Below are 27364 nucleotides of genomic sequence, written 5' to 3'. Positions count from 1 at the left end.
ATAGCTACGTGGTACAGTCTGATAATGCCCTCTATGTACGCAACCGCCACCATCTGTTAAATGTACCTGAAGAAAGCTCTACACAGCCTGATTCAGTTTCTACCACAGCTGCAACCAATGTCAGTGATGATTCGCATTGCATGGACAGTCCTTCCTCAAGAGACCACTTCTGAAGTAATAGAGATCTCTGGTGTCACAGTGGACATGCCTATAGGTTCCCAGTGTACCATTACCAGATCGGGCAGTGTCCAAACCCAACCCAAAGTTCCAAGACTTTATTGTATAAATGTATTTTCTTTTGTTCACGCCTAACATTGTCACATTGTTGCATTTGTTTCATCTATGTTCTGCCTCCTTCCAGTTTGAAAGGTAAATTTGATGCAAGTTTGATGTAAATGCATGCTGTGCATCATGGGAGATGTCATGCTGTTTGTCTCCTGTTACTTGCACTTGGTGTCTGGCTCATGCTGAGTAAAGACCTGTATTACACTGATGCTGCAAGTGTCGTCCTGATTTTGTTGTTACATATCTACAATACGTATGCCTTAATTTGTTTTCAGTGGATTTATTTTTACATTATGTATGGCAAAAAGTTATTTTACCTGTAGTATTCTTCCTGGATGGTGGTAGCAAGTTGCTGATTATAATATTCAATATCGGTGAAATTTACCACCAATGTGTTTCTTTCTGGTCGAAGTAACTCTTCAGCGGCAGCCGTATAGAGCTCTCCAACATCTTTGCATTTGTATCTGTAAAACATAGATTATTAACAAAGTCATTAATATATCAAAAATATTTACAATTTAACACTATTAAACACAAATATTTCCATTCACTTCACACCTAGTAAATTAGCCTTTTCCATGAACTGAATTTGACAGATTTTGAGGTTGGGGGTATTCAATTAGCTGCAAATTCATGGCAGTTTTTCACGTGAATTTTTAGCATGGCAGTCAGCTGAAAATTGCTGTGAAAATGCCTATTCACGGGTATGTGCGCTCCCATTTTTCAACCTATTCAAAACGGATTTCATGTGAAAATTCTTGCAGTGATGTGTTGGTGAAAATGGGGAAATTAGCCTGTACCCCAAATAATGCTAAACATAGGATAACGGAAAAGAAAAATGTATTAGAGATCACATTAAAAAGTGTGTGAAATGGCAGTTCTATGAATTTAAGGAGAAAAATGCAAAAAATGATAGAAAGTCAGCTTTTTTTGTGCAAAATAAATGCTCATTAAATTTGGGGTACATGAAAATGGGTATAATTATATATTTGTCATTTTAGGGTACTTTTATAAAAAAAAAAGTGGAAAGACAGATTACTCCAACTTGCAATCTGAAAAACAACCATCCCACTCAAAGCACCCCAATATACCGGTCCTATACCTTGAACCCCAATTTCCATCACTTTGTACTTTTTCACCCGCAATATGACATGTCATTATTGGCCAGTTAAAACTAATTAAAAAACTTGTCTAATTAGTCATTAAGGGGGGTGTCCTGAAGGATCAGTGCCATATCCAAACATTTTTGCAAAAAAAAAATAGGAATTTTTCTTAACTCTTTACCTGCTCAGAGTCTGAAGTGAAATTTGTGAAAAAATGATCACCAATTAATTTTCCTAGATAATTGAATTGGCTGTAATTGATGATTCATGGGAATATGTACTTGTGGTAGACTTTCCGTTGATAACTATTTCTCCTAAGTCCACAGTATCCGCAGGATAAACATTGGGATACGAGGTAGCATCAGCGGATTTGCATCAACGATCAAAAGCTTTTGGCCTCTCAGAATGCAACGAGCCAGTCCCCTATATCCCCACCTCCTGGCTCATGCATCATAGAGAGCCCTAATCAGGTGAGAAGAACACAGATGCACACACTTCCATATAAAGAAGGAAGAGGTTAGTAGGTGTAAGGATCCTAAAATCAGATGCATCAGGGTGGGGATCCCTGTGGATACTGTGGACTTAGGAGAAAGTTAGACGGTAAGTCTACCATAACTACGTATTTCTCCTGCAGGGTCCACAGATTATCCACAGAATAAACATTGGGATGTCCCAAAGCAAATTTAGTAAAGGTGATGCTCCTGATTGGACAGGAGAATTCATCGCCTGAATTCAGCATCCTGAGAGGCAAAGGTATCAAAGGAATAGTGTCTAATGAATCTGTTAATGGAAAACCATGTTGCTGCCTTACATATCTGTTCAGCTGAAGCACTATGTTGTGCTGCCCATGAAGGCCCTACCTTACAAGTAGAGTGAGCAGAGACATTAGACAAAACAGGGAGATCCGTTCTAGAATATGCTTCTGAAATGGTCATCTTGCCTGTGTCTGATTGTCAGCAGGCCATCCTTTCCTGTGAAATCTGTAGAGAAAGAAGAGTTTTTGTCTTTCTGGTGGCACTGGCACAATCCACATAGATCCTTAAAGCATGGACTACGTCCAAAGATGCATCTCCAGCAGAAAGATCCGGCCCTTGCAAGGCCAGTACTACAATTTCTTCATTAAGGTGGAATTTAGACACCACCTTAGGAAGATAACCAGATTTGATTCTGAGAACCGCTCTATCTGGATGAAATATCAGAAAAGCAGGACGACATAACAGTGCCCCTAAGTCTGAAACTCTAGCTGAAGCAATAACCAGTAGAAAAAGAACTTTAGCTGTCAACCATTTAAGATCAACATGCTTCAGTGGTTCAAATGGGGCAACTTGAAGCACCTTTAGGCCTAAACTTAGATCCCATGGAGGAACAAAAGGAGGTTGGAAGTGAAGCATTCCTTGGGTTAGCAATTTTTCTTTTGAAACCATACAGTCAATGCTGACACCTGAACTCTCAAGGAAGCCACCCGTAGACCTTTGTCTATTCCTGCCTGAAGGAATGCTAATACTTTGGAAACTCTGAAAGACCTAGGGTCAAATTTCCTGTCACTGCACCACTGAATACAGGCTTGCCATATTCAGTAATAAATGTGAGATGAGGATGGTTTCCTTGCTCTGAGCATTGTTTGAATTACCCTTTGTGAAAACCCTCTTGCTTTCAGGATGAAAATCTCAAGAGCCACGCCGTCAAAGAACGCCGATCCAGGTGCTTCTAATAGCAATGACACAGAGACAGTAGATCTGGATGTTGAGGGACTAGGAATGGAGCATCCATTGACAGCCTCTGTGTACCAATGTATTCTGGGCCAACCCTGCTATTAGTATCCCTGCCCCCTTTCCCAGTTTTACTTTTCACATCACCCTGGGTAACAGGGCGATCGGTGGAAACACATAAGCCAGACGAAAGTCTCATCATACTGACAGGGAAACCATGAGATCTCTCTCCTGCAACCCCCACTCATCTACCAAAGTCTGAAAGACCTCAGGGTGTAAAGCCCATTCGTTTGCATGAATGGCATATCAGAAAATCCACTTCCCACTTTTCAACCCCCTTAACGAACACTGCGGACAAGGTTGGATGATGAAGTTCTGCCCACCTTAACGTGCGGCTTACCTCCTTCATTGCTTTTTGGCTGTGAGTTCCTCCCTGATGATTGAGGTATGCTACTGCATTGTCCAAGCGAATTTGAACTGGTTTCCGCTGAAGAATGTCCTTTGCCTGAATGAGTGCCATATGTATGGCCCGGAGTTCCAATATATTTATTGGCAGGCAACTTTCTTCCTTGGTCCACTGCCCTTCATAGCAACTTTTTTCTGACACTGCTCCCCAGCCTTGCAGACTGGCATCAGTTGTCAGAACCTCCCAATCTGAGATCCAGAAGGGTCTCCCTTTGTCCAGATGGGACGTCTGTACCCACCAGGCTAATGACCTCCTTACTTTCAGCGGAAGGACCATAGTCTGAGTTTTTATTGTCTGATGTAACCCATTCTATTTGGAAAGGATCAGATGTTGTAGAGGCCTCAAGTGGAACTGAGCATACTCCATGTCGAATGTCAACACCATAAATACCCTTTGACTATGTAGCAGCTCCTGAATCCTTGACTCTATTGTGGTTATCTTATTCAGAGGTAAAATTACTCTCCGAAGACCCGAATCCAATACAGCTCCCAAGTGCATCATCCGTTGTGACTGAACCAGGGACAACTTTGTCCAATTTATGAACCAACCAGTCTCTGCAAACAAGCTATCGTCTGTTGCAGATGACACTGAAGCAATTCCTGAGATTGTGCCCCGATTAATAAGTCATTGAGGTATGGAAAAATCCTTATCCCCTGTTGACAGAGATAAGCCGCCATTACCACCATAATTTTGTGAACACTCTTGGAGCTGTGGCCAGTCCAAATGGTAGAGCCTAGCAACTTAAAGTTTTGCTGGAGGACCTGAGATAGCACTGATGGGATAGTGCTATAGGAACATGCAGGCAAGCATCCTGGATATCCAAGAATACCATAAAATCCTCCAGCGCCATGGCCAAAATAATGGAATGTAAAGTCTCCATATGAAACTGAGTCACCCAAATGTACTTGTTCAGCACTTTGAGATGGAGTATGGGCCAGAAAGTCCCATTTGGCTTCTGGACTTTTAACAGGCTGGAATAAACACTCCTGATTAAAGCAACTTCTAAATTGCCTCTTGCAAAGTCCTGGCCTTCATTTCAACTGAAGATGGGCTGGTAAAAAAGAACCTTTGTGGAGGGTGTTTCTTGAAGGCAAACGCATAACCTTGAGATACCGCTTCTTGCACCCAGGGCATCTGTGGTAGACTGCTGCCAGATCTGTGCAAACTGTAGACATCAGCCTCCCACCCTGGGGTCCCCAAGGTGGAGGCCCACACCATCAGGTTGCTTATCTTCTGGCTTGGAAGCAGGCCCTCTGGTAGCCCAATATTTTTTAGTCTTATCAGACTTGTCAGATTGAGACTGTTTGCCATAACCCTTTCCTTTTGCTTTACCTTGAGTCTGAAAAGCTGGAAACCTAGTTTGGATTTGTGTGTTGAAGGGAACTTCACTTTCTTGGAGTCTGTTTCCGACTCCAAAACACTGTTTAATTCTGTACCAAAAACAATATATTCAGTAAAAGGCAAAGACTAGAACTTTCTTGTACTCTGAGTCAGCCTTCCATGTACATAGCCAAACAGCTCTACAAGCTGCTACTGCAGAAGCTGATGATTGAGAGGAAATAGTACCCATATCCGAGGCTGCTTCTTCCATAAAAATAACCACCTGTTTAATATGTGCAATATGGGATTTTAGCTCTCTAGATGCCATTGAAAGATCATCCTCCAATGCATCAGCCCAGGCAGCCATTGCTTTCGCCATCCAGGCTGAAGTCATGTCTGGTCTAACAATTGCCCCAGACAAGGAGAATACGGCTTTTCAAAAACCATCTATTTTCCTATCCGTAACATCATTTAGTAATGTTGAAGGCAGAGGCAATGTAGACTTTTGCACTAATCGAATGACACGCGTATCTACTGTGGGAGCCACCTCCCTTTTTAAATAGTCCCCAGCTGGAAGAGGATAATGAAAATTCCATTTCTTTGGAATTCTAAACTTTTTACTGGGTGTTACCCAAGCCTCTTGCATAATCTCTGTCAGATGTTCTGACCCAGGAAATTCAGTCCTGACTGTTTAGTGATGCTTAAACAGAGGTGCCTTGGATGTTAACAAAGGCTCTGCTGCCTCCTCAAAGGATAGAATGGCTTTCGTAGCACTAATTAGCTCAGGTATATCCACTGGGCTGAGACCTTCATCTTCATCTCTATATGCAGACACAGAATGTGATGAATAGTCATCCTCTGAAGAGTCCCCATCTGAATCAAGTGTAGACTGTGAAGATGTTGTTTCATGTCTGTGTGATTTTCTTACCACAGGCTTTCAGCCTGTTTTTGTTAAAAGTCTGCAGATTCCTGGACTGAATGTGATAAATTCCAGGGGGAATGTTGCATGTAAGGGTTAACAGGGTAACCTATTCCTGCTATAGGAGCTAGCATTAGCCACTCAGCTGTATTGGATAATGTTTGTGCAAAAGAAGCCCAAGGGGGTTCAACTTGAACCTGTGCCTGACTTGGTTTATTCAAGAGGCTTTGGTGAAAACTAAAACAATTTGCACCTAATCAATTTTCAACCAGATCCTGAAAGATTAACCCAGCTTTACAAGACAATCATGAAATGAGTGTTGGTGCTGCTGTGGAGAGCATATCCTCCTCACCCTTGCCTCTCTTAGACATGATAAATAAATCACACACCTATACAGTGTTAACTACACAATTTGCGAATGGAATCACTTTAAGACTTGTTAAAGTGCCATACAAATCGGAAATCGACCAGCTATATGTGGAGGGTGTTTGCAAATCTTTTCAGGAAATACAACAGGATTATCCAGTTTCTAACTCGGCCTTTTTTAGAGATTTACAACTCCGACATGTAATAACGTCACGATTTGGATCCTCTCCCCCCACTATTTCTAACTCCCCATTTAAAGACCTGATTATTCGGGTGGGTGCTAGGGGACAGATATCATCCATATATACTACTCTAAATGCCTGAGTAAATGCATGTATTTTTAATCCCCCACGAGTGAAGTGGCAGAGGGATGTAGGCGTATTGGAGGAGGAACAATGGGTACAAATATTAAACACTATTAAGTATTCGACCCCATGTATCAGATATCCGCAAATCTCATTTTATTTTCTACTTAGAGTTTACCATACTCCTGTCTCCATGTGCAGGGAGGGCCTAAGATCAGACACCACTTGTTCTAGATGTGCTTCATTAGATGCGGACTTCTGCCACTTATTGTGGGCTTGCCCAGGATTACATGACTTTTGGAAGGCTGTATGTGAGGATATTAAGCTTACGGAGCGTACTCTACCACCCATCTCACCTGCACTGTGTATTTTCGGTTTAAACCTTGAGGAGTCGCACACAACCATAATTTATAAATATGTATTGTATCTCACTACCCTTGCTAAGGTTTTAATAGCACGTAACTGGTTCGCTCCATCTTTACCAAATATTTACCATTGGAGGGCGCTAGTGAATGAGGTGGTGGGCCAGGAATGCTTTTTGTACAAAAAGACAACAGAAAAGTACAACCTCACTTTACGCGTCCAGATGTTCCAAATGTCCAACAATCCTCACAGCAGAGTATGAAGATTTTTCAGATCAACATAAAACAGAGAAAAAAAAAAGACAAAAACACAAAATAGTGTAATATTGCAAAAAATGGGGTATATAAACAAAGTCTCTCCCAATGTGCAGAAAGGATGATGATGGTGACAAGATAGTCCCAAATCCAAGATCCACCTCCGTCTGAAAAGGATCACCTGAATGTTGCGTCAGAAAAGGATCCTTACATGTATGTTTACTTGTGTACAGATGATGCGAAGCACGTAAAGGTTTCTTTATAACTCCGGATCATACGTCACCATATAAATAGAGGCCACTTTTTCCCTCATATAGGAAATATGAAACCAAAAAGAGGGACCAAATATTAAGAGCCAAAAAACTAATTTATTTACGAGTTATAAAAAGATCAAAGTGGTTAGCAAACAGCCATACCATAAATGGAAATGATATGAATTGACATAAATATCTGGATAATAATATGCCAAACAATCTCATATATGGATGGTGATGATTGAACACCACATATCACACCGTGTCGATGCACTGCAGTGTCTTTATCAAGATTCTCAGTGTGACAAAGCACTGACATAGAATTCAGCTCCTGGTCAGTTGTAGTGCACTACAACTTGGTGTGGAAGCTAGCAAAGCACTCTGGACACAAAAGTTTAAGACACTGCATTGTTTGCAAGCTGCATTGTGGCACCTGTTTGAATGTTTTGCATCTATAAGCTGTGCCCTGGGACTTCCAAAACTGAGAGATTTCATGGGGTGCCTCTGATACAGTCCTGCACTTCCATAGTCTACCTCTGTGACGTTGCTCCATTGAGCCAGCATTGATCAATGCTAGAGCAATAGCTGCACTGATATCCAACTGAGGGCGTGATTCAGATTTGTAAGGAATTGCACAGTTGCAGGAAAGCGGCTGGGGAATTCTGTACAAATAATATGCAGCATGATGCGTCTGTAAGAGAGAGGACTCCTGCATGCATCTGAGATCAGAGTGCTGCGTCTGAGGATGCAGCCTCAGATCACGATGTCTGCAGAGCATGATCATACTGCGAATGCTGAAGCTTACTTGAGCACCTGGGTAGATAAAGTCAGGCCTGGACCCAGCCTGCCTACACCCTTGTTTTAAAGAACAGTGCCGAATGCCCTTGAAATGTCAATCATGATGGGGCTGACAGGAGGCTATGAGCAATATTGCAAGACTCATTCTGCTCCTGTGCACACCACTAAATATCACACTTTAACTATTGGGTTCACTTACAAATCTTACAAATCTGATTTAGACCCTGATTCTCGTCATTGAATCCAGACATTTGATACAGCAACCATGAATTTACGCAAGTCACATCAAAAAAGTGAAAGAACACCCAAATGTCCTATCGCATGTTGCTGCATTTGTGTGGGTACATCGCCACAGACTGATCCATGGGGTTTAATCCCCCACCCTCCCATCTGCATGTCATACTACTCTGTACATAACTCTGCTGCTAGATGCTCTTAAAGTCTGGCAGAAAATAGAAACAATACCTATAAAGCATCCACCACTACCACCACAGCTGCTGCTGCTACTACTACAGATGGAGCTACACTCACTGAGTGCGACTGCATTGCAGGCGGGGGCATGCAGCGTGCCTTGGTGCGCCTCAACACGCCACTGAGCGTACAGAGATGCTCCCATTCACTTGGAATGGGGTGCATGCGCATCTACGATGCACGTGTATCCCATTTGATGCCAGCGGTGCACCTCGCTGGGCGCACGTAGTCGCAGACGGAGCCACGATCAGCGTGGGTCCATTTGTACTTTAAAATTGAAATAAGTTCTAACAATAAAGATAACACTAAAAATACTATAATGATTAAAGATGTGCGGCGGGCACTTTTCGTGTTTTGGTTCTAATTCCCTGCTCGTGTTTTGGTTTGGTTTTGCCAAAACCACCCTTTCGTGTTTTGGTTTTGGATGATTTTTGAAAAAAACATAAAAACAGCTAAAAATCACAGAATTTGGGGGTAATTTTGCTCCTACAGTATTATTAACCTCAATAACATTCATGTCCACTCATTTCCAGTCTATTCTGAACACCTCACAATATTGTTTTTAGGCCTAAAGGTTGCACCAAGCTGGCTGTATGACTAAGCTAAGCGACACACAAGTGTGTGGCACAAACACCTGGCCCATCTAGGAGCAGCACTGCAGTGTCAGACAGGATGGCAGATTTAAAAAATAGGCCCCAAACAGCACATGATGCAAAGAAAAATAAGTGCACCGAGGTTGCTGTATGACTAAGCTAAGCGACCCAACCACCTGGCCCATCTAGTAGTGGCATGCAGTGGCTGAATGTTGAAAGTGGCCCACAATATTTCAGTTCACTGACAGCATCTCCTGCATGCCCCTGTCATTTTTAAAAAATTCTGCAACTGGTGGACTTATACGTCAGTACCCCTGAACTAATACAGCAGTACCCCTGGATTTATACAGCAGTGCAGACAGGATGGCACTTTAAAAAACCATGCCCCAAACAGCACATGATGCTTAGACGAAAAAGAGGGGCATCAAGGTTGCTGTATGACTAAGCTAAACATCTAGGGTTGGCACTGCAGTCCCACTGCACTAATGGTGGAAACCATCTAACACCAGGTGTTATGGCCTCAGTAATCCGCTTTGCAACAGGAGATTTATAATAAAATAAATATACACTGCTCAAAAAAATAAAGGGAACACTAAAATAACACATCCTAGATCTGAATGAATGAAATATTCTTATTAAATACTTTGTTCTTTACATAGTTGAATGTGCCGACAACAAAATCACACAAAAATTATCAATGGAAATCAAATTTATTAACCCATGGAGGTCTGGAGTCACCCTCACAATTGACTAACATACATTGAAGCAATAATTTCTAAATATAGAATGACAGATGCAAAGCCAGTAAGCACACCCATTGAGAAAAGTGTAAAGATGGTCAAGGCCATGTCACCAAGTAGCAAGGGGGAGATAGAGGAAATGCAAGAAATTCCTTACCAAAATGCTGTTGGTAGTTTGATGAACGCAAGTAATGGGACATGTCCTGACATCACACATGCAGTGAGTCGGGCATGTCACTTTGCAAATAATCCTGGGAGACAAGACTGGATTGCAGTAAAGAGAATCTTAAAGGTACAAGTTCACAAAATTTCAGATTTACAAAATCAAAAGAAGTATTCTGTGATACCGACTGGGGGTCAGATGAGGATGACAGATGTTCCTACACTGGATACTTGTTTGCAGTAGCAGGCGCAGCTGTCAGCTGGGCAAGTAGGAAGCAACCCTCAGTTGCTCTTTCTACAACAGAGGCGGAGAATATGGCGCTCACAGAAACGTCAAAAGAAGCACTTTGGATAAAAGAGACTGTGTGAATTAGGTCTTTATCACAGTGAGATCATCAACATTAGGTGCGATAACAAGGGAGCAATAGATCTTTCTTGTAGTACAAAGCATCATGGACGGTCTAAGCACATTGCCATAAAACTAGAGCTGTGCACCGGACATTTTTCATGTTTTGTGTTTTGGATTCGGTCCCGTGGCCGTGTTTTGGATTCGGACGCGTTTTGGCAAAACCTCCCTGAAAATTTTTTGTCGGATTCGGGTGTGTTTTGGATTCAGGTGTTTTTTTTTCAAAAAAAACAAAAAACCGCTTAAATCATAGAATTTGGGGGTAATTTTGATCCTATAGTATTATTAACCTCAATAACCACAATTTCCACTAATTTCCAGTCTATTCTGAACACCTCACAATACTATTTTTAGTCCTAAAATTTGCACCGAGGTCGCTGGATGACTAAGCAAAGCGACCCAAGAGGGCGACCCAAGAGGGCGGCCCATCTAGGAGTGGCAATGCAGTGTCAGACAGGATGGCACTTAAAAAAATTGGCCCCAAACAGCACACTATGCAAAGAAGAGAGAGAAAGGTGCACTGTGGTCGCTGGACGGCTAAGCTAAGCGACACAAACACCTCAATATCACTGGAATTATTTGTTCTAATCAAGGGTATTATTGGTCCAAATCACTGGAAGAAAATGACAGAATCACCTGAATTATTCGTTCTAATCAATGGTATTATTGGTCCAAATCACGGGGAAGAAAATGGAATGGATGGATACTTGCAGTGACAGAGCTGCAAGATACAGCAATGGCCTACTGTACAACTATATACTGTTAGTCACCAAAATGCTGCACTAATACTAGAAGCTATAGAAAAGTATATATATTATTGTATATATCAGTACAGACAGATCGGTGTAACTGTGACACGTGTGTCCTGACAAGCAGTATAGAAGCTATAGAAAAGTATATATAATATCACTGTATATCAGTAGTAGTACAGAGCGGTGTAACTGACACGTGTGTCCTGACCAGCAGTATAGAAGCTATAGAAAAGTATATATAATATTACTGTATATCAGTACAGAGCGGTGTAACTGACACGTGTCCTGACAAGCAGTATAAAAGCTATAGAAAAGTATATATATTATTGTATATATCACTACAGAGCGGTGTAACTGTGACCCGTGTGTGTCCTGACAAGCAGTATAGAAGCTATAGAATAGTATATATATTACTGTATATCAGTAGTAGTACAAAGCGGTGTAACTGACACGTGTGTGTCCTGACAAGCAGTATAGAAGCTATAGAAAAGTATATATATTACTGTATATCAGTAGTACAGAGCGGTGTAACCGACACGCGTGTCCTGACAAGCAGTATAGAAACTATAGAAAAGTATATATAATATTACTGTATATCAGTACAGAGCGGTGTAACTGTGACGTGTCCTGACAAGCAGTATAGAAGCTATAGAAAAGTATATATATTATTGTATATATCAGTACAGAGCGGTGTAACTGTGACCCATGTGTGTCCTGACAAGCATTATAGAAGCTATAGAAAAGTATATATTATATATTGGTGGTCCCCAGTCCCCACAATGCAGCACACTGATCAGATATTTGCAGCACACTGAGCACAGATATGGAGCGTTTTCAGGCAGAGAACGTAGATATTTTCAGCACACTAAGCACAGATTATTTGCAGCACACTGAGCACAGATTACGGAGGTTTTCAGGGAGAGAACGCTGCCACGTCCTCTCCGTTCAATCTCCAAAGCACGAGTGAAAAAGGTGGCGACGCGCAGCTCCTTATATAGAATACGAATCTCGCGAGAATCCGACAGCGGGATGATGATGTTCGGGTGCGTTCTGGTTAACCGAGCAAGGCGGGAAGATCCTAGGCTGCCTCGGAACCGTGTAAAATGGGTGAAGTTCAGGGGGGTTCGGATCCCGATGAACCGAACCCGCTCATCTCTACATAAAACATCACTTCATCCGCGAATTAGTGGAAAATAAGTCCATCAGTGTGGATTATCTTGCAAATGAAGAAAATCTTGCAGACCTGTTGACAAAACGACTCATCATACCTATTACTTGCATTCTTGAAAGAATGTGGACTGGAATATGTTTAATATTACTTTATTCTTACAGTTTTTGCTTCATAACATGTTTTTAGTTACAGGTAGGACTTTATTGGAAAAATGTTTGATAAAATGTCATGTTCTTTTATATGTGACCGGAGACAGTCTTGAACGAGGAGGAGTGTTCGATAATAGTACGCGTCTCCTGTGCCGTAGGATGACATGGGCGCATCCCCTAGTGTTCATCTCTCTAGTGTCAGAGTGACTCTGGGAGGCAGAGCTGAGTACATGCCACACTCCTCCATCTTAGAGCCAGAGTGTGTCTGAGCTGGAGACAGGAGCTCAGAGTCTGAGACTTAGTGCTCCACGTGTGCCGCAGGTATCCCGTTACCGGAGCTTGTGCAGAGAGCCGGGCGGTGCATTGTTCCTTCACAGCGGGAGACAGACTGCACGGCTGTGCAGTCCTCTGTTCCTCACATACCGCAGCCACAAACATACTGATGAGTTCCATAAATACACTGTTACTCTCTATATTACAAGGGGCCAATTGCCTATTATTGAAGCATACCCAAGTCACTTGTGTATTACAAATAAACCTGCTTGCTATTAATTCATTAACAATCTGTCAGGCGCACCTCTGGGACTCCCAGGTTCAGGTGCAGTGCGCCTGACAGGCACATGTTAGAAAATCATCATTATCACCTAATTATTTCAAGTCTAACACTCTTAAAGTGATCAGTGACCTTCATTAGAATGTACAAAGAGAAATCGTAGGTTTTTACGGGCCATTTCAGCAGAAAATCTGAAGCAAAAAAAGAGAAAACACAAACATGAGTACAAGTTTGGACGCAGTGTGCCTGAGAGACCACCCTGGACAAACCTACATATTGCTGCAAAATATCCACAACCTCTGTAATTTTCAGTCATAAAATGAGCAAAATAAATAGATGAAAATAAAAAGGAAAGATGAACCTTCAAAAGGTCGGAGGAGTTTGGGCGCAGTCAGGGCTGGTGCTAGGGTGTTCGGCGCCCCCCTGCAAACTATAAATTTGCGCCCTCCCATATTTTACAAAGGGACAGTGAGCATTGAAAAAAGGGAGTGTGGTTTCAAAAGTAAGGGGCATGGCCACACAATAGTATCCCGCCGGAATCCCGATAGCTGACAATGGAAACAGCTGGAATACCGGCGCACAGAGGCTATTCCCACTCATGGGTGTTTAGGACACCCATAGAGTGAGAATAGAACCTGAGCCTAGCGTTGTGAGTCACTGAGCCTGCAAGTGGAATCAAAATGCTCACCTAGATGCTGGCATTCTGGCAGCCGGGAAGCTGCTGTCGGGATCTTGACAGCTGGCATCCTGCCCGCCGGTAATTAGTATGTATTCCACATTGTCTATAGTAGGATGGTATCTAATATGGAGGAGGCTACATACAGCATACCTCCCAACTTCTATAGAGGGGAACTTGGGACACCCTCGCACGGTGAAGCTGCGCCCGTATGAAAAGGGGCGCGGTTTATGGAAAATGGGTTGTGGCTTCACTGGAGTACTGCGATCGCGAGCCACGCACCCACATTTCGTCACTATGGGGGCATGGCCAGCGCTCTGTGAGCTGCTGGCATGCCCCCAGTCCCTCTCGTCTCCGAGAATAGACACTGTGCGCATGCGCACAGCGTCTATTTACAGCTGCTCTGCTACGCAGGGCAGCGAGTGACAGGAGCCTCCCAATGCCCCCCCACCGCGGGACACTGCGGCCCGTGGGTGGGACAGAGAAAATCAGGACAGTTGGGAGGTATGCATGCAGTACAAGTGTAAACCTCCCTGCATGCAGTAGCAGATGCTGCATTCTCTGCCTGAGCAGGGAAATTAGGACTGGCAGCCATGGATTTTATCCTCAGTCAGCCCCCAGACAGGGATGTTAATAAGTTGCAGGACAACCCCCCTTGGGTGAGTGGTGGGCAGGAGGAGGGGGGTAAGATGGCAGGAGGAGGGGGGGTAAGATGGCACCAGAGAGTGCGTGTTTTTACTACTCCCTCCCCCCACCCCACACAATAACACACATACTACACACACACACACAAACACCCTGTTTTCCCCCTCTCCTGCTTACAGTACCTCAAAGTCAGCAGAGTACTGCATTCTATCCTGTCCTCTCAAGCTGGAACCCTGTTCCGTGTAGCTCCGCCCCCTCATCACCGTTAAGCTCCGCCCCCTTTTCTGCCGAACACAGCGGCTGTCAAGTGAGGGAGGAGGACTGGAGGTCAGATTGAAGCTGCCTGCTGCCAGCGCCGGTGCCCGTCACACAGGCGCAGCAGCAGCAGGGGGCCCAGCCGCAGCAGCGGGGATGCAGGGCAGGGACAGCGCCTCTCTAGCCCTGGCGCCTACCTGCACTGCATCCCTTTGCTGAGCGGTAAGCGCCGGGCCTGGGCGCAGTGTGCCTGAGAGGCCAGGAGGGTCACTACTGCACCCCATGCAGGTGGCGGGAAAACTGACTTGGGGGGTTTCAAACAGCACCTAGAGATAGGAAGGTACTAGGAGGGACAGGCCCCTGCGCCCCCTTGGGGCGGAGAGGGGAGCAAGAACAGCTTAGCGGAGCCTGTCAGGCCAGCTGCGCCTAACTGAGGGTTAACTGTGTGGACTAACGTCACTACACAAAGCACCGCAATACTCTGCCAACAGGCCAGGCCTGGCCTACATGATCGCTATAAAGATTTTATTTCTGAAGTGCAAAATAGCTACTGTTTTGTTCTAAAGCAGCTTTAGATCCACAGTGTTTCTCAAATTGCATAAAAATGTCATAAATTTTAACCAAGATGCATGGATTTATAGCATGAGATATCAAGCAGAAGTTTATACAATAAGGAGGAGTTGGGTGGAGTGTATGGCGGTACAGTAATTATTTTTACAGAGCAGTGCAGAAATGGGATTTCCTTTTGCACAGCTAAATTACAGTAATAAATTAAAGGGGTATATAAATCTTCTGCAGCAAAATCTGCATCCATATACTCACATGCTGGGGGCCTCCAAGCATGTGTGGCACCGCCCTGTGATGCTTTCACAATTAATTGTGAATGCATTGAACAAAGGTTGACCCCTGCGCAGCCTGGCCGTGTAGGCAGTGGTCCCACCGCCATGTTTTCATACGCAGGAAACACAGGTGATGTCATAGGCTGGCCCCAAAAATGGCCATGACATGCCTACATTTCCCTATAGCCGCCGCACCCCCCAATGCTGCGTCGCTGCCCAACCCCCGTCAATCACAACTAGCTTACTATATTGCCCAGGAGAGTAGAGGTAAGGCTTGCCACTTGCTAGACAGGCCCAGGCGCACTGGTACAAAATGAAGATTTTTGAAGAACACATCAGTTGTGTTTTTTTATTTTTATGTAATTCTTTATTTTAAACAATCAGTCAAAACAGAAATAAAACAGAATAAAGGGCAACAAGAGACAGATACAAAACAAATTTAAATATAGTAATAAGCAAAGTGAAAACAAAAGAGTCAAGTGATTAATGGAAGGCAGAAGGAAATACAAGGGTTACGGGTAAAAGGGGTCCACGAAACAGTATCACAACAAGCATCCACAAAACAAAAACACAGCATAAAGTAGGAGTTGGGAACAAAGACGTAAAGAGCAGGGACGTGCAGTCAGGGGAGGCAGTGCCTCCCCTGTCATTAATGATTACAGTAATACAAAGAAGATACTTATGACACATATTCTGTGTCATATGTATCTTCTTTACATTATTCTAATCATTTTAAGTCGTTAAAGCAGTTTGGGAGGCACTGATAGCAAGTGCCTCCCGCTGACAACGGTAATGGGGATAGTGAGGGGGGCGGGGCTAAGCACTGGGCAGTAAATGCCCATTGAAAAAAGCTGTCAAAGCGGCACTTCTACATGTGCCTCATTAACAGGGACGGGATTCCCCTGCCAGCGAGGCACATGTGATTGGACAGCAGATCCAGTGCTGGATCCGCTGTCCAATCACCGTTAGGAGGCAGCAAAACAAGGCTCACCTCTCTTCATTCCCCCTGACTCCTCTCTCCTCCTGTGTGCCGATTGAGTCCATGCTGAGCCGCCTGTATAGTGAAGCAGAGGACCCGGCAGTCAGAGAGCTCTCCTTAACAGTGTCTGGTCAGCCCCTCCCACCAGGCTTAGAGTGGGCTGCGTGCGTCAGCCCTCCCCTGTCTTCCTGCTCCTCGGCTGCATACACTTCCTGGCTATCTCGGTCCCGGGCTGGCTTCTGCTATTCACAGGACTACACTAAAAAGACAGGTAGGGGCTGTGGTTACTGGGGGGTAACATGGAGAAGGGAGGGGGGCACTGTGTATAATGTAGCATGGGCTTCTGTACAATACAATATATTATGGATGTGGGGAGGGCTGTATATATTATAATGTGCTTTTTTTGGGGGGGAGCTGTGTATAATGTACTATAGCATGGGTGTGCTTTGGGGGAAGGGGGGCTTGTGTACAATGTAATATACTATGGGTGTGGGTGTGCTATGGGGGAGGGGGGCTGGATATATTATATTATACTATGGATGTGCTATGGGGTGGGGAGACTGTGCATAATATAATCTACAGTATGCTGTGTGTACTGGAGACAGTGGCAGATTCAGGGGAGGGGGGGGGGGGGGCACCTAGGTATGTGCCCCCAGGTCGTTCAGTTGATTTTTCTTTATTTTTTTATTTTTTTGCAGCTGCATGGACAAGGCTGCTGCTGACAGCCCTCCCCCATGCAGATATGATTGATCTCAGTGGTGGACTGTAGCCGGCAGTAACAGTCAGGACCTGGCGTGGCTTCTGTGGTCTTCATTTTCAGCATCCTCAGCTGGCCTGCAGCCGTGAAGTGGATTGAGCAGCAGTGGCCAGGTGTTGGTGAACCTCATACCATGTGGCATAATGTGAATTTCGGCTCATACCGTGTGGCATAATGTGAATTTCTGCTCATACCGTGTGGCGTAATGTGATTTTTGGCTCATACCGTGTGGCGTAATGTGAAATTTGGCTCATACCGTGGCGTAATGTGATTTTTGGCTCATACCGTGTGGCGTAATGTGATTAAATAGAAAAGTGAGGACAGCCAGACACTTTTACAGACTTATGGCCAATCGACGCTATATACACCATGCAATGTGCATGGAAAGGAAAGTATATTCTCCTAATGTAACACCGCTCGAGCAGATAGCGTTAGGGTTGTACGTATCTAAGTGGACATACAGAACGGGGTAACAAAACATGGAAGTAGGCAAGGTCATGCAGTGATAACAAGCAGCCTAACTGCGTGTGTTATAGTGACCACAATTGTCAGTGTTGAGGCAGTAATGTCCTGCCAACTCGAATCATATAAAAAGGACCTTGTCCCTCGGCAGAAACAGTCAATACAATTCACGAGCTGTGTAGCACCCCTGTTACTGCAAGGAGGGGGGACAGGTATCAGCAAAGTACAGAAAAATGTCCAGATTGATATACTGCCCTCAGGGGGCAATAGCAGCCAGGATCATTTAGGAAGGTGTCAATTTGTCCTGCACCAGCATTCCCGCCCAGAAGGCTACAAACGTCCAGTGGATTGTCCAGGACAGGTCTCAGAGGGTGATTCCCATTGCAGCCGCAAAGGGCCTCTTTAGATCCACATCAGACCACAGTATCGGCAGCCGGCAAACGATCGCAGCAAAAGGGATCCCCCAAGAAGCGTCTGACCGGGTGTCTTCAGGGGCCGTGGCGGCAGCAGAGAGCTCTCCCGTTCACACAGCCAGCGGGGGTCGCGATGGATCCAGCAGAGCAGGTCTTCATCTGGTCCACAGTAACTCACAATGAGCAGGATTGCCAAGGCAGCGCAGTCAGCTCATCTCCTAGGGCCGTGGCAGCGGCCGAAAGCCCCTCCATCCCCACTTCCATCGAGGGTCCTGCTGTGTCTCGTAGATATCCAGCAGTGAGATCGCGGCCAGTCTCCCGCACCGATCGGGGCATCGACCCCCAGCAGCAAAGCATCTCTCACCTACGGGTCCCCCTCTCCGTCAAGCAGCCACACCGCCGTAGGTCGGTTATACATGGGGGAGGGGGGGTCGCAGCCGCAACGGGTTATCACTGGCCACAGTCACGGGACAGCTCCAGCTGGATCCGTATCTCACCGTGGGTCCCTGACGTGCTGATGCAGGCAGCAGTGTCCCGGGCAATCTGTAGTAGGTATCCATCACCTCGTTGGCCCACAGGGCAGTCCCATTCCAGAACCGGCAGGGTAGAGCAGGACAGGAAAGGGGTCATTTAGAGCAGGCTACGTAGTAAGCCTAGATATCCCTCATCTAGTTTTTGCGCAAGTGCATGGCAGTCATTCACGCCATCAACATAAATGACCAGACTCCGGTGGATATTATGTCCACAGGGGTAAAAGTACCTTCAAAATGATCCACAGCTTCCGAGGAACACAGTCTCATAACCTGAAACCCTAATCCTGCAGAATAAGGTTAATGAAGAAGATTCCTTCTAGCCTCTGCCTGGACTTGCATTAGAAAGCGGACATGCTGTATGCCCCGCCCACCAGAAGTCTCAGCCTGCCTCATATTTATACAAGTCAGATCCGGACCTTAACGGACTAATATACTGTCACAACTGAGGGCTGGTGCTGACCAGGGGGAAGCCTCAGTTGTAGGGGCTGAGGTATATGTGTACCTGGAAGGCAGTACAGGGTTCTTGGACATGCAGGGAACCTTTAGAACAAATGCCCGAAGGCGTGACCACGACAACAAGGGAAAGTTCAAAGGTTTTATTAAACACAGTTCAGAGGAATACTGATGACTTGGTACTGGTAATAGGAAACACAGTTCAGAGAAATACTTGGGATCGATGACGGAACACCGATGGTGACTTGGAATCGATGACAGAACACCGATGGTTACTTTGGGATCATTGGTAAGCTTTGAGTGAAGCTGGGGTTCGCAGATAGAAATGCACTACTGTACTTAGAAGCACAGGTGAAGCATGAAGTGATGCTGGGGATCGCTGGAGAAGAAGCTGGAGAATGGCTGCTGGGAAGCCGGAGTTCAGACACAGGTGAATCAGGGTAGACTGTAGAGGGTTAATCACTGGAGTGTCGGGTTACACTGCAGAGTATAATCACCAGGGAGTCAGGCTGTACTGCAGAGAAAGTCCATGGGAGAACTGCACACTAAAATCACTGAAGACAATTGAAGCACTGACATCTTTCCACCCCAGGAACAGGATATTTATACCTGCTGGGAAGCAGGGATTGGCTGGCTGATTAACCAGAGACCAGAGTGCAGCTGCTGTGTAATCAGGCTGAGAGCAGAGTGCAGCTGATAGGCTGAAAGGTAACATGTGATTAGGAAAACATGGCTGCGCCCATGGTAGCTTTTGGAGGGAAAGATTGTTTGTAACTTGAATGTGAGCTTTAACCATGAAGCTGCCAGAATCACAGTAAAGAGATTTGAGACAATGAGATGCAGCGTGCTGCACACAGACAGTGCAGATGGAATCCAGGCTTGGAACACTGGGACAGTCTCAGGAGGCATTTGGAAGGTAAATACTGATAAGGAATTACCTAGATCGTGACAGCACCCCCCCTCCTTTAGGAGTGGCCCCAGGACACTTCTTATAAGTTCTTTACCTGAACAAATGGAAGGATCTAGATTGAATCCTGATGAACTTGAACTGGCTGGGACCAGAGGAGACTGTACCGGATCTATGGACGAGACCAAATTAAATCCAGACAACCTTGAACCGGTTGAGACCGGCGGAGACTTTAGACCGACGGATAGGACCGGATTAGATCCGAAGGTGCTGGAATCGGCTGGAACCGAAGGAGGCTGATCCGGACAGACGGATGGGACCGGATTGGGTCCATAAAAGCTTGAACCGGCTGGGACCGGAGGAGTCTTCGGATTGACGGTTGAATCAGCTGGAACTGAAGGAGTCTTTGGACCTACGGATGGAACCGGATTGGGTACAGAGATATCGGAATCGGCTGGAACCGAAGGAATCTTCAGACAGACGGATGGAACCGGATTGAGTCTAAAGACAGTTGAATCAGCTGGAAATGAAGGAATCTTTGGACCTACGGATGGAACCGGATTGGGTACAGAGATATCGGAATCGGCTGGAACCGAAGGAATCTTCAGACAGATGGATGGAACCGGATTGAGTCTAAAGACAGTTGAATCAGCTGGAACTGAAGGAGTCAGAATCCGGTTAGAACCGGAATGAGTGGTATCCGAGTGTTCAGTTAGACCATCCTGGACCTGGTCCATGCTGGATGCCAACAGGGTGGTGCTCTCTGAAGACGGCAAACAGGAGTTCATAACTGCATCTGTAGCATAAAAATTTCCATCTGGGAACTTGGCTCTGGATACTTCCCTTGGGACTGAAACTTTGGTGACCCCTCCTGGGGTTGATGAATCAGACACCTCTCTCAGGGTTGTTTTCTCCAGCACCCCTCCTGGGGTTGACAGATCAGAAACTCCTTTTTGAGAAGACTCATATGCCCCTACTAGAGCTTGAACATTGGATACCCCTCCTAGGGCTGTAGACACAGACGCCCCTCCTTGGGCTGTAGACAAAGACGCCCCCCTCCTTGGGCTGAGTAAAGAGCATCATCATTCCAGGAAAGTTCAGACGCTAGGATCTGGTACTGTACCAGATATTTACCGACTGTTCGTGTCCCCTGACGTAGCCGGAGGATATCAGAGGAGGCAGAGGTTGCACGACCTGGTTCAAAGATGCGCCTGAAAGTTGCCACGAAATCTGCATATGAAGAGAGCAGGGCATCAGACTTCTCCCATAGAGGTGATACCCAATCGAGGGCGGAGCCACTGAGGAGGGAGATGATGTAAGCAACCTTGGTGTGGTCAGTTGGGAAACTGCCAGGCTGTAACTCAAAATATATCTCACACTGATTTAGGAAACCCGACAGGCTTTTGGGGAACCATCAAACTTGGCAGGTGTCGGTAAATGGAGACAAGGAGCAGAAACGGGAATGGTGGGTGGGGATACCACCAAAGGTACTGCCGTCGGCACACTGGACGCCCCTGAACCACGGAGGGTTACTTGTATTCCATCCAGCCGAGAGGAGAGGTCCTGGAGACAGCGGATCTCATGGCCCTGTGCAGTCTCCTGACGTTCAAGGCAGGCTGCAAGTTCTTGCATCGGCCTGGTCGCTTGGACCTGGTCTCCGGCCGGATCCATTGGGTCAGTGCTTACTGTCACAACTGAGGGCTGGTGCTGACCAGGGAGAAGCCTCAGTTGTAGGGGCTGAGGTATATGTGTACCTGGGAGGCAGTACAGGGTTCTTGGACATGCAGGGAACCTTTAGAACAAATGCCCGAAGGCGTGACCACGACAACAAGGGGAAGTTCAAAGGTTTTATTAAACACAGTTCAGAGGAATACTGATGACTTGGTACTGGTAATAGGAAACACAGTTCAGAGAAATACTTGGGATCGATGACGGAACACCGATGGTGACTTGGAATCGATGACAGAACACCGATGGTTACTTTGGGATCATTGGTAAGCTTTGAGTGAAGCTGGGGTTCGCAGATAGAAATGCACTATTGTACTTAGAAGCACAGGTGAAGCATGAAGTGATGCTGGGGATCGCTGGAGAAGAAGCTGGAGAATGGCTGCTGGGAAGCCGGAGTTCAGACACAGGTGAATCAGGGTAGACTGTAGAGGGTTAATCACTGGAGTGTCGGGTTACACTGCAGAGTATAATCACCAGGGAGTCAGGCTGTACTGCAGAGAAAGTCCATGGGAGAACTGCACACTGGAATCACTGAAGACAATTAAAGCACTGACATCTTTCCACCCCAGGAACAGGATATTTATACCTGCTGGGAAGCAGGGATTGGCTGGCTAATTAACCAGAGACCAGAGTGCAGCTGCTGTGTAATCAGGCTGAGAGCAGAGTGCAGCTGATAGGCTGAAAGGTAACATGTGATTAGGAAAACATGGCTGCGCCCATGGTAGCTTTTGGAGGGAAAGATTGTTTGTAACTTGAATGTGAGCTTTAACCATGAAGCTGCCAGAATCACAGTAAAGAGATTTGAGACAATGAGATGCAGCGTGCTGCACACAGACAGTGCAGATGGAATCCAGGCTTGGAACACTGGGACAGTCTCAGGAGGCATTTGGAAGGTAAATACTGATAAGGAATTACCTAGATCGTGACATATACTAACTAATGGGAGAGAATGATTAATATCAGCACTGAAGGAATGTATGCATACTAACTTTCTACGGGTGTAGTATGGTATTCCGACGGCAGGGCTCCCGGCGACCAGCATACCGGTGCCAGGAGCCCAACCGTCAGCATACAGACAGCGTGGCGAGTGCAAATGAGCCCCATGCGGGCTCGCTACGCGCGCCACGCTATTTATTCTCCCTCCAGGGGGGTCGTGGACCCCCACGAGGGAGAATATCTGTCGGTATGCCGGGTGTCGGGATTCCGGCGCCGGTATACTGTGCGCCGGGATCCCGACATTCGGCAACCTGAAGACCACACCTTTCTACTGACTAATTTACTAATATTGGACAGAGTGATTATAAAAGAACATCACGGGTTGCTAACCAAAGTGTTTTAATTGTTTTACATTTCAATATGTTTATATCGCCATATATATGTTGTGTATGTATAAATATTATATTAACTAAATTGATTAAGTGGGCTGGACAGCGCTTCCTGATTAACTACAGTTTGTATGTGGTTTCTTTTCAATACTGAACAACATGCCTCCAGGAATCAGTTTATGCTGCTGTAACAGTGTATTTCTAAAACATAATATTAAAAACTAAGTTCCACATACTATTTGGTTTGCACTTAGTGGATTCATTTTATAATTTGAATCACCAGTATATCTTATTCACATGCGTGGCTCCCTTTGTTGGCTGCTTGTATTATTCTTTCTGGAACCTATGCAGGAGGTTTCTGGAGATCACTGTGGAGAAGCTATATAAAATATAGTAGCTTAATAAATACTTTCCTATTTAAGTAGCTGAACTGTTAGTTTAATATAATATGAGTAGGTGATTCATCGTGTTCTACGGGTGCTCTTCACACCGTCGTAAGGGGCCACGCCCCCTTAACCCTTGCACACCCTTGTGGCATGCAATATTTTTATAATATGGAGTATTACATCCAATCATAATTGTGTGAGTGGTTAAATATTGTACGGACAAAGGGCGTGCAATGGTTAAGGGGTGGAAGGCCCTTGCAACGGCGTGAACAGTGCACGCAGGGCCTGCTGAATCACCTAGTAGGTGCTTTGGTTTGGGGGAGTAGAGGGTGCGGGGAAGAGGCGGATGGGATCCTGTGGTGCTGCGGGAGGGGCGGTTGCGGTGGTGCCGTAGGTGGGGGAGGGTGCGTGGGTGCCGCGGGTGGTGGTCCGGAGCCACTGCGGGTGGGGGAGGAGCAGTTGCGGGGTTGCCCCAAGTGGGGCAGATGCGGCGGGAGGTAGAGGTCGCTGCGGGTGGGGGAGGGGGTCCGGAGCTACCACGGGTGATGCAGGGGGTGGCGCGGATGGGTCCCGGAGGTACTGTGAATTGGGGAGGGGCGGGTAATGCTTATCCTGCTTCTCTTCCTGTCAGGGGCTAAGCTGCTGTCCTCCCTTTGGCGGTGACTCTCCCAGAGACTCGCACAGCAGCCAGTCACTATTGTTAGCGCCAGTGTCCCAACGCGCTGCATTACAGGGAAGAAGATGTACGCAATAAACTACAGCTCCCAGCAGCCCTAAGGGCCGGAATGCTTCGGCGCTAAGGGCTGCTGGGAGCTGTAGTTTATTTAGTGTGTCTACTTCCCTGTAATGCGGCGCGTTGGGACACTGGTGCTAACAATAGTGACTGGCTGGCAGAACTGAGTGACTGGCTGCATCAATGTAAAAGGTGAGTGCTGTGCAGTGTCAGTGACACTGCACACAGGCCCGGCGCTAGCCACTCAGCAAAGGGATGCAGTGCAGGGAGGCACCAGGAAGGAGAGATGTTCTCCCTGCTCTGCATCCCTGTGCTGAGCTGCTGCCGGCTGCTGTCACACATGCAGCGGTGCCGGCAGCACAATACCTCCTTTCCCCCTAGGCTCCTACAGCACAAAGCCTCCTCTCCCCCTCCCCTCTCGTGTGATATTCAGTGGCCGGGTGTGACCCAAAGGGTGCGGAGCTAGACGGGACCATGCTGCAGCAGAAGGATGAGCTGCTACAGCTTCTGCCAGCCAGACTTCATTAGGTAAGTGTCTGGAAACAGTTAGTGTGTGTGCATATACAGTGTCTGTGTATACTGTATATATGTGTGTGTGTAATGTACGTACAGTATGTGTGTGTTTGTGTGTGTATATATATATATATATATATATATATATATATATGTCTGTTGTGTGTGTATGTGTGACTGCTGCATAATGTGTCTAAGCGTCACTGCTACAGGGGGCGTTACGTGTCTAAGCGTCACTGCTACAGGGGGCGTTAAGTGTCTAAGCATCACTGCTACAGGGGGCGTTACGTGTCTAAGTGTCACTGCTACAGGGGGCGTTACGTGTCTAAGCGCCACTGCTACAGGGGGGCATGACATGTGTAAGCGTCACTGCTACAGGGGGGCATGACATGTGTAAGCGTCACTGGTTCTGGGGACGTTACATGTGTAAGCGTCTCTGGTACAGGGGGAATGACATGTGTAAGTGTCTCTGCTACAGGGGGTATTATGTGCGCTGTTGTTTGTAAAGTATGCAAGGGTGCAAATTTACAGTTTGTAGGGGGGTGCCGAACACCGTAGCACCGGCCCTGATTGCACACCGCTGTCACCTTTTACATTGATTCAGTGTCCAGACATTACGCTCCGTGATATCACCCACTCTATCCGCTACATTAGCCATCTTGGGGCTTCCAGGCCGGCAGGCTAGGTGCTGTGTTGCGGAGTCAGGGCCTCTGGGGATCTGGGCGCGGCTGTGGCGGGGAGGTACTTCTGTGACATCACGCGCAGAGGAAGCTCCGGGGCTCAGAGAGTATGCAGCGCAGGGAGGGCTATGAAAGCCTTCCTTTGCACCGCTTGCATACACATCTATGCCGGTGGCCACAGGAGCTTTTGTTCCACCTGCGCTGTGGCTGGGGAGTGGGGATTGTTGATGGCGGAGGGGGCAGGCGGGCTGGCAGCAGGACATAGGACACTGCAGTTAAAGGATTTTTTGTTTTCCCTATCTACAGCGCAGAGACTTGCTACAGATGCAGTGCCATACCCTCCAGCTGCACCTTTTTGGCAGGTACAGTCCCTTTTTTTATGGTCTGTACCATTTTTGAACTCTCCAAGCTTCCATTGAAAGTATATGAAAGGGGGCATATCCACGCCCCCTTTTCGAATGTGTATCAATGTTTCTGTGTAAATTGTTGGAGGGTATGTTGCTGCAGATGCAGTGGGCCTATTTTGGGGTGTGGGGCTGGAGCTGCAGCTTTATCAGTCCCATTGCTAATCCTGCTCTGTGAAAACACAGCAGGCAAAGGGCAGAGCCTCCCATTGGATGTAACCTGTGTGGAAGGGAGTTTCTCGCCCAATCAGCTGTGGACTGGGTGTAATAGACCTGCTGCTAACCCAATGAGAGCTCTTAGCCACGCCCAGCATTAGAGATCCAGGCACAGAGTCACAGGGCTATTATATAGGAGATTTTGTAAAAACTATTTTCTTAGCGCCTATAGTGTTTTCATTATTTCTATACCTCCCAACATGACATTGGGGCAGATGTATTAACCTGTAGAAGGCATAAGGAAGTGATAAACCAATGATATGTGCAAGGTGATAAACGCACCAGCCAATCAGGTTCAATATGTAAATTAACAGTTAGAAGCTGATTGGCTGGTGTGTATCACCTTTACATATCACTGGTTTATCACTTCCTTATGCCATCTCCAGGCTTAATACATCTGCCCCAATATGCTCTACTCCTGGACCTCCCTCTTAATGTATGATTGCCATCACTTGTGGCGTAACCCCTTTCTTATCCATTAACCTGTTCAAAACAGGTGCTGGAAATCACAAATTAAGAGAAAGGTCCAGGAGCAGAGCATTGTGTCCCACCTGGAGAGGGTTATGTTGGGAGGTATGTGCAGGTTCTTACAAGATCTAAGGCACCACGTTTGTTACTCCTACCATGCATACTACAGAACATTTTTATAGGCCACAGTACTGCTGTAAGACCAGTTAGTAGATTTATTAAATATAAATAAATCTGAAAAATAAAGACATGGTGCTTGCGATTTAAAACCTGGATCCTGGTGACTGGGCTGAACAATTAAAAAAAAAAATTATTAATAATTATACATGGTATGGAATTACATGCAATAGAGAACGTCAGCCAAAACATGAACAGTTCATATGAAATTATACCAATCCTAATTGTATTCCAGTTGTAACAGAACCACAACTTACTCTTCCAAGAACTCCAAGAAAAGTTTTTGACACTTATCAGACAATTCATCTTTCACATGCTGCCCTCCAGCGTCAGCCGCTGCTGCTGGATTTCCTAACTCCATAATTACAAGGTGGAAGTGAAAACAGCGTTTAACACCACTGAAAGAAAGCCATCGCTCCTCACACACTTATTTCTAAGCTCTCCTCCCCCATAGCCACCTCCCGAGTTCAATTAGCAATCATGAGAGTTTTACACATGAAATGCAAATAAACATGTTTTCTGTAATCAGCAACATGGAGTAAAGCTGGGCATACACTTTACAATTATCTGTCAGATAATCTGCCAGATCTGGCTGGTTGGAATGAAAATCTTGTAATGGATAACAGCAAATTACAAATGATAATTTGCTCCAAAACACTGGAAAACCGACAAAAAC

At 45.9% G+C, this 27364-nt stretch overlaps 1 protein-coding gene across 2 annotated transcripts in view; it reads right to left on the bottom strand.

Annotated features, from left to right (window-relative positions):
- LOC134927747 (maternal DNA replication licensing factor mcm6) overlaps window positions 1-27112 on the bottom strand; it is a 186417-nt gene extending 159305 nt beyond the window's left edge. The window contains exons 1-2 of one of the 2 annotated variants that reach the window (XM_063922651.1): window positions 26946-27112; window positions 603-749 (exon numbers count right to left, since the gene is read on the bottom strand). In XM_063922651.1, coding sequence (XP_063778721.1) covers window positions 603-749; window positions 26946-27049 — 251 coding nt within the window. In that variant the 5' untranslated portion in view covers window positions 27050-27112. The remainder of the gene's footprint in view (window positions 1-602; window positions 750-26945) is intronic. The other variant, XM_063922652.1, reaches the window with a different exon arrangement.
- Between the last annotated feature and the right edge of the window lie 252 nt (window positions 27113-27364).

The sequence above is a fragment of the Pseudophryne corroboree genome, chromosome 5, assembly GCF_028390025.1.
Source record: "Pseudophryne corroboree isolate aPseCor3 chromosome 5, aPseCor3.hap2, whole genome shotgun sequence".
Lineage (NCBI taxonomy): Eukaryota > Metazoa > Chordata > Amphibia > Anura > Myobatrachidae > Pseudophryne > Pseudophryne corroboree.
The sequence above is the reverse complement of the archived record's forward strand: the minus strand, read 5'-3'. Positions and strand labels throughout refer to the sequence as shown.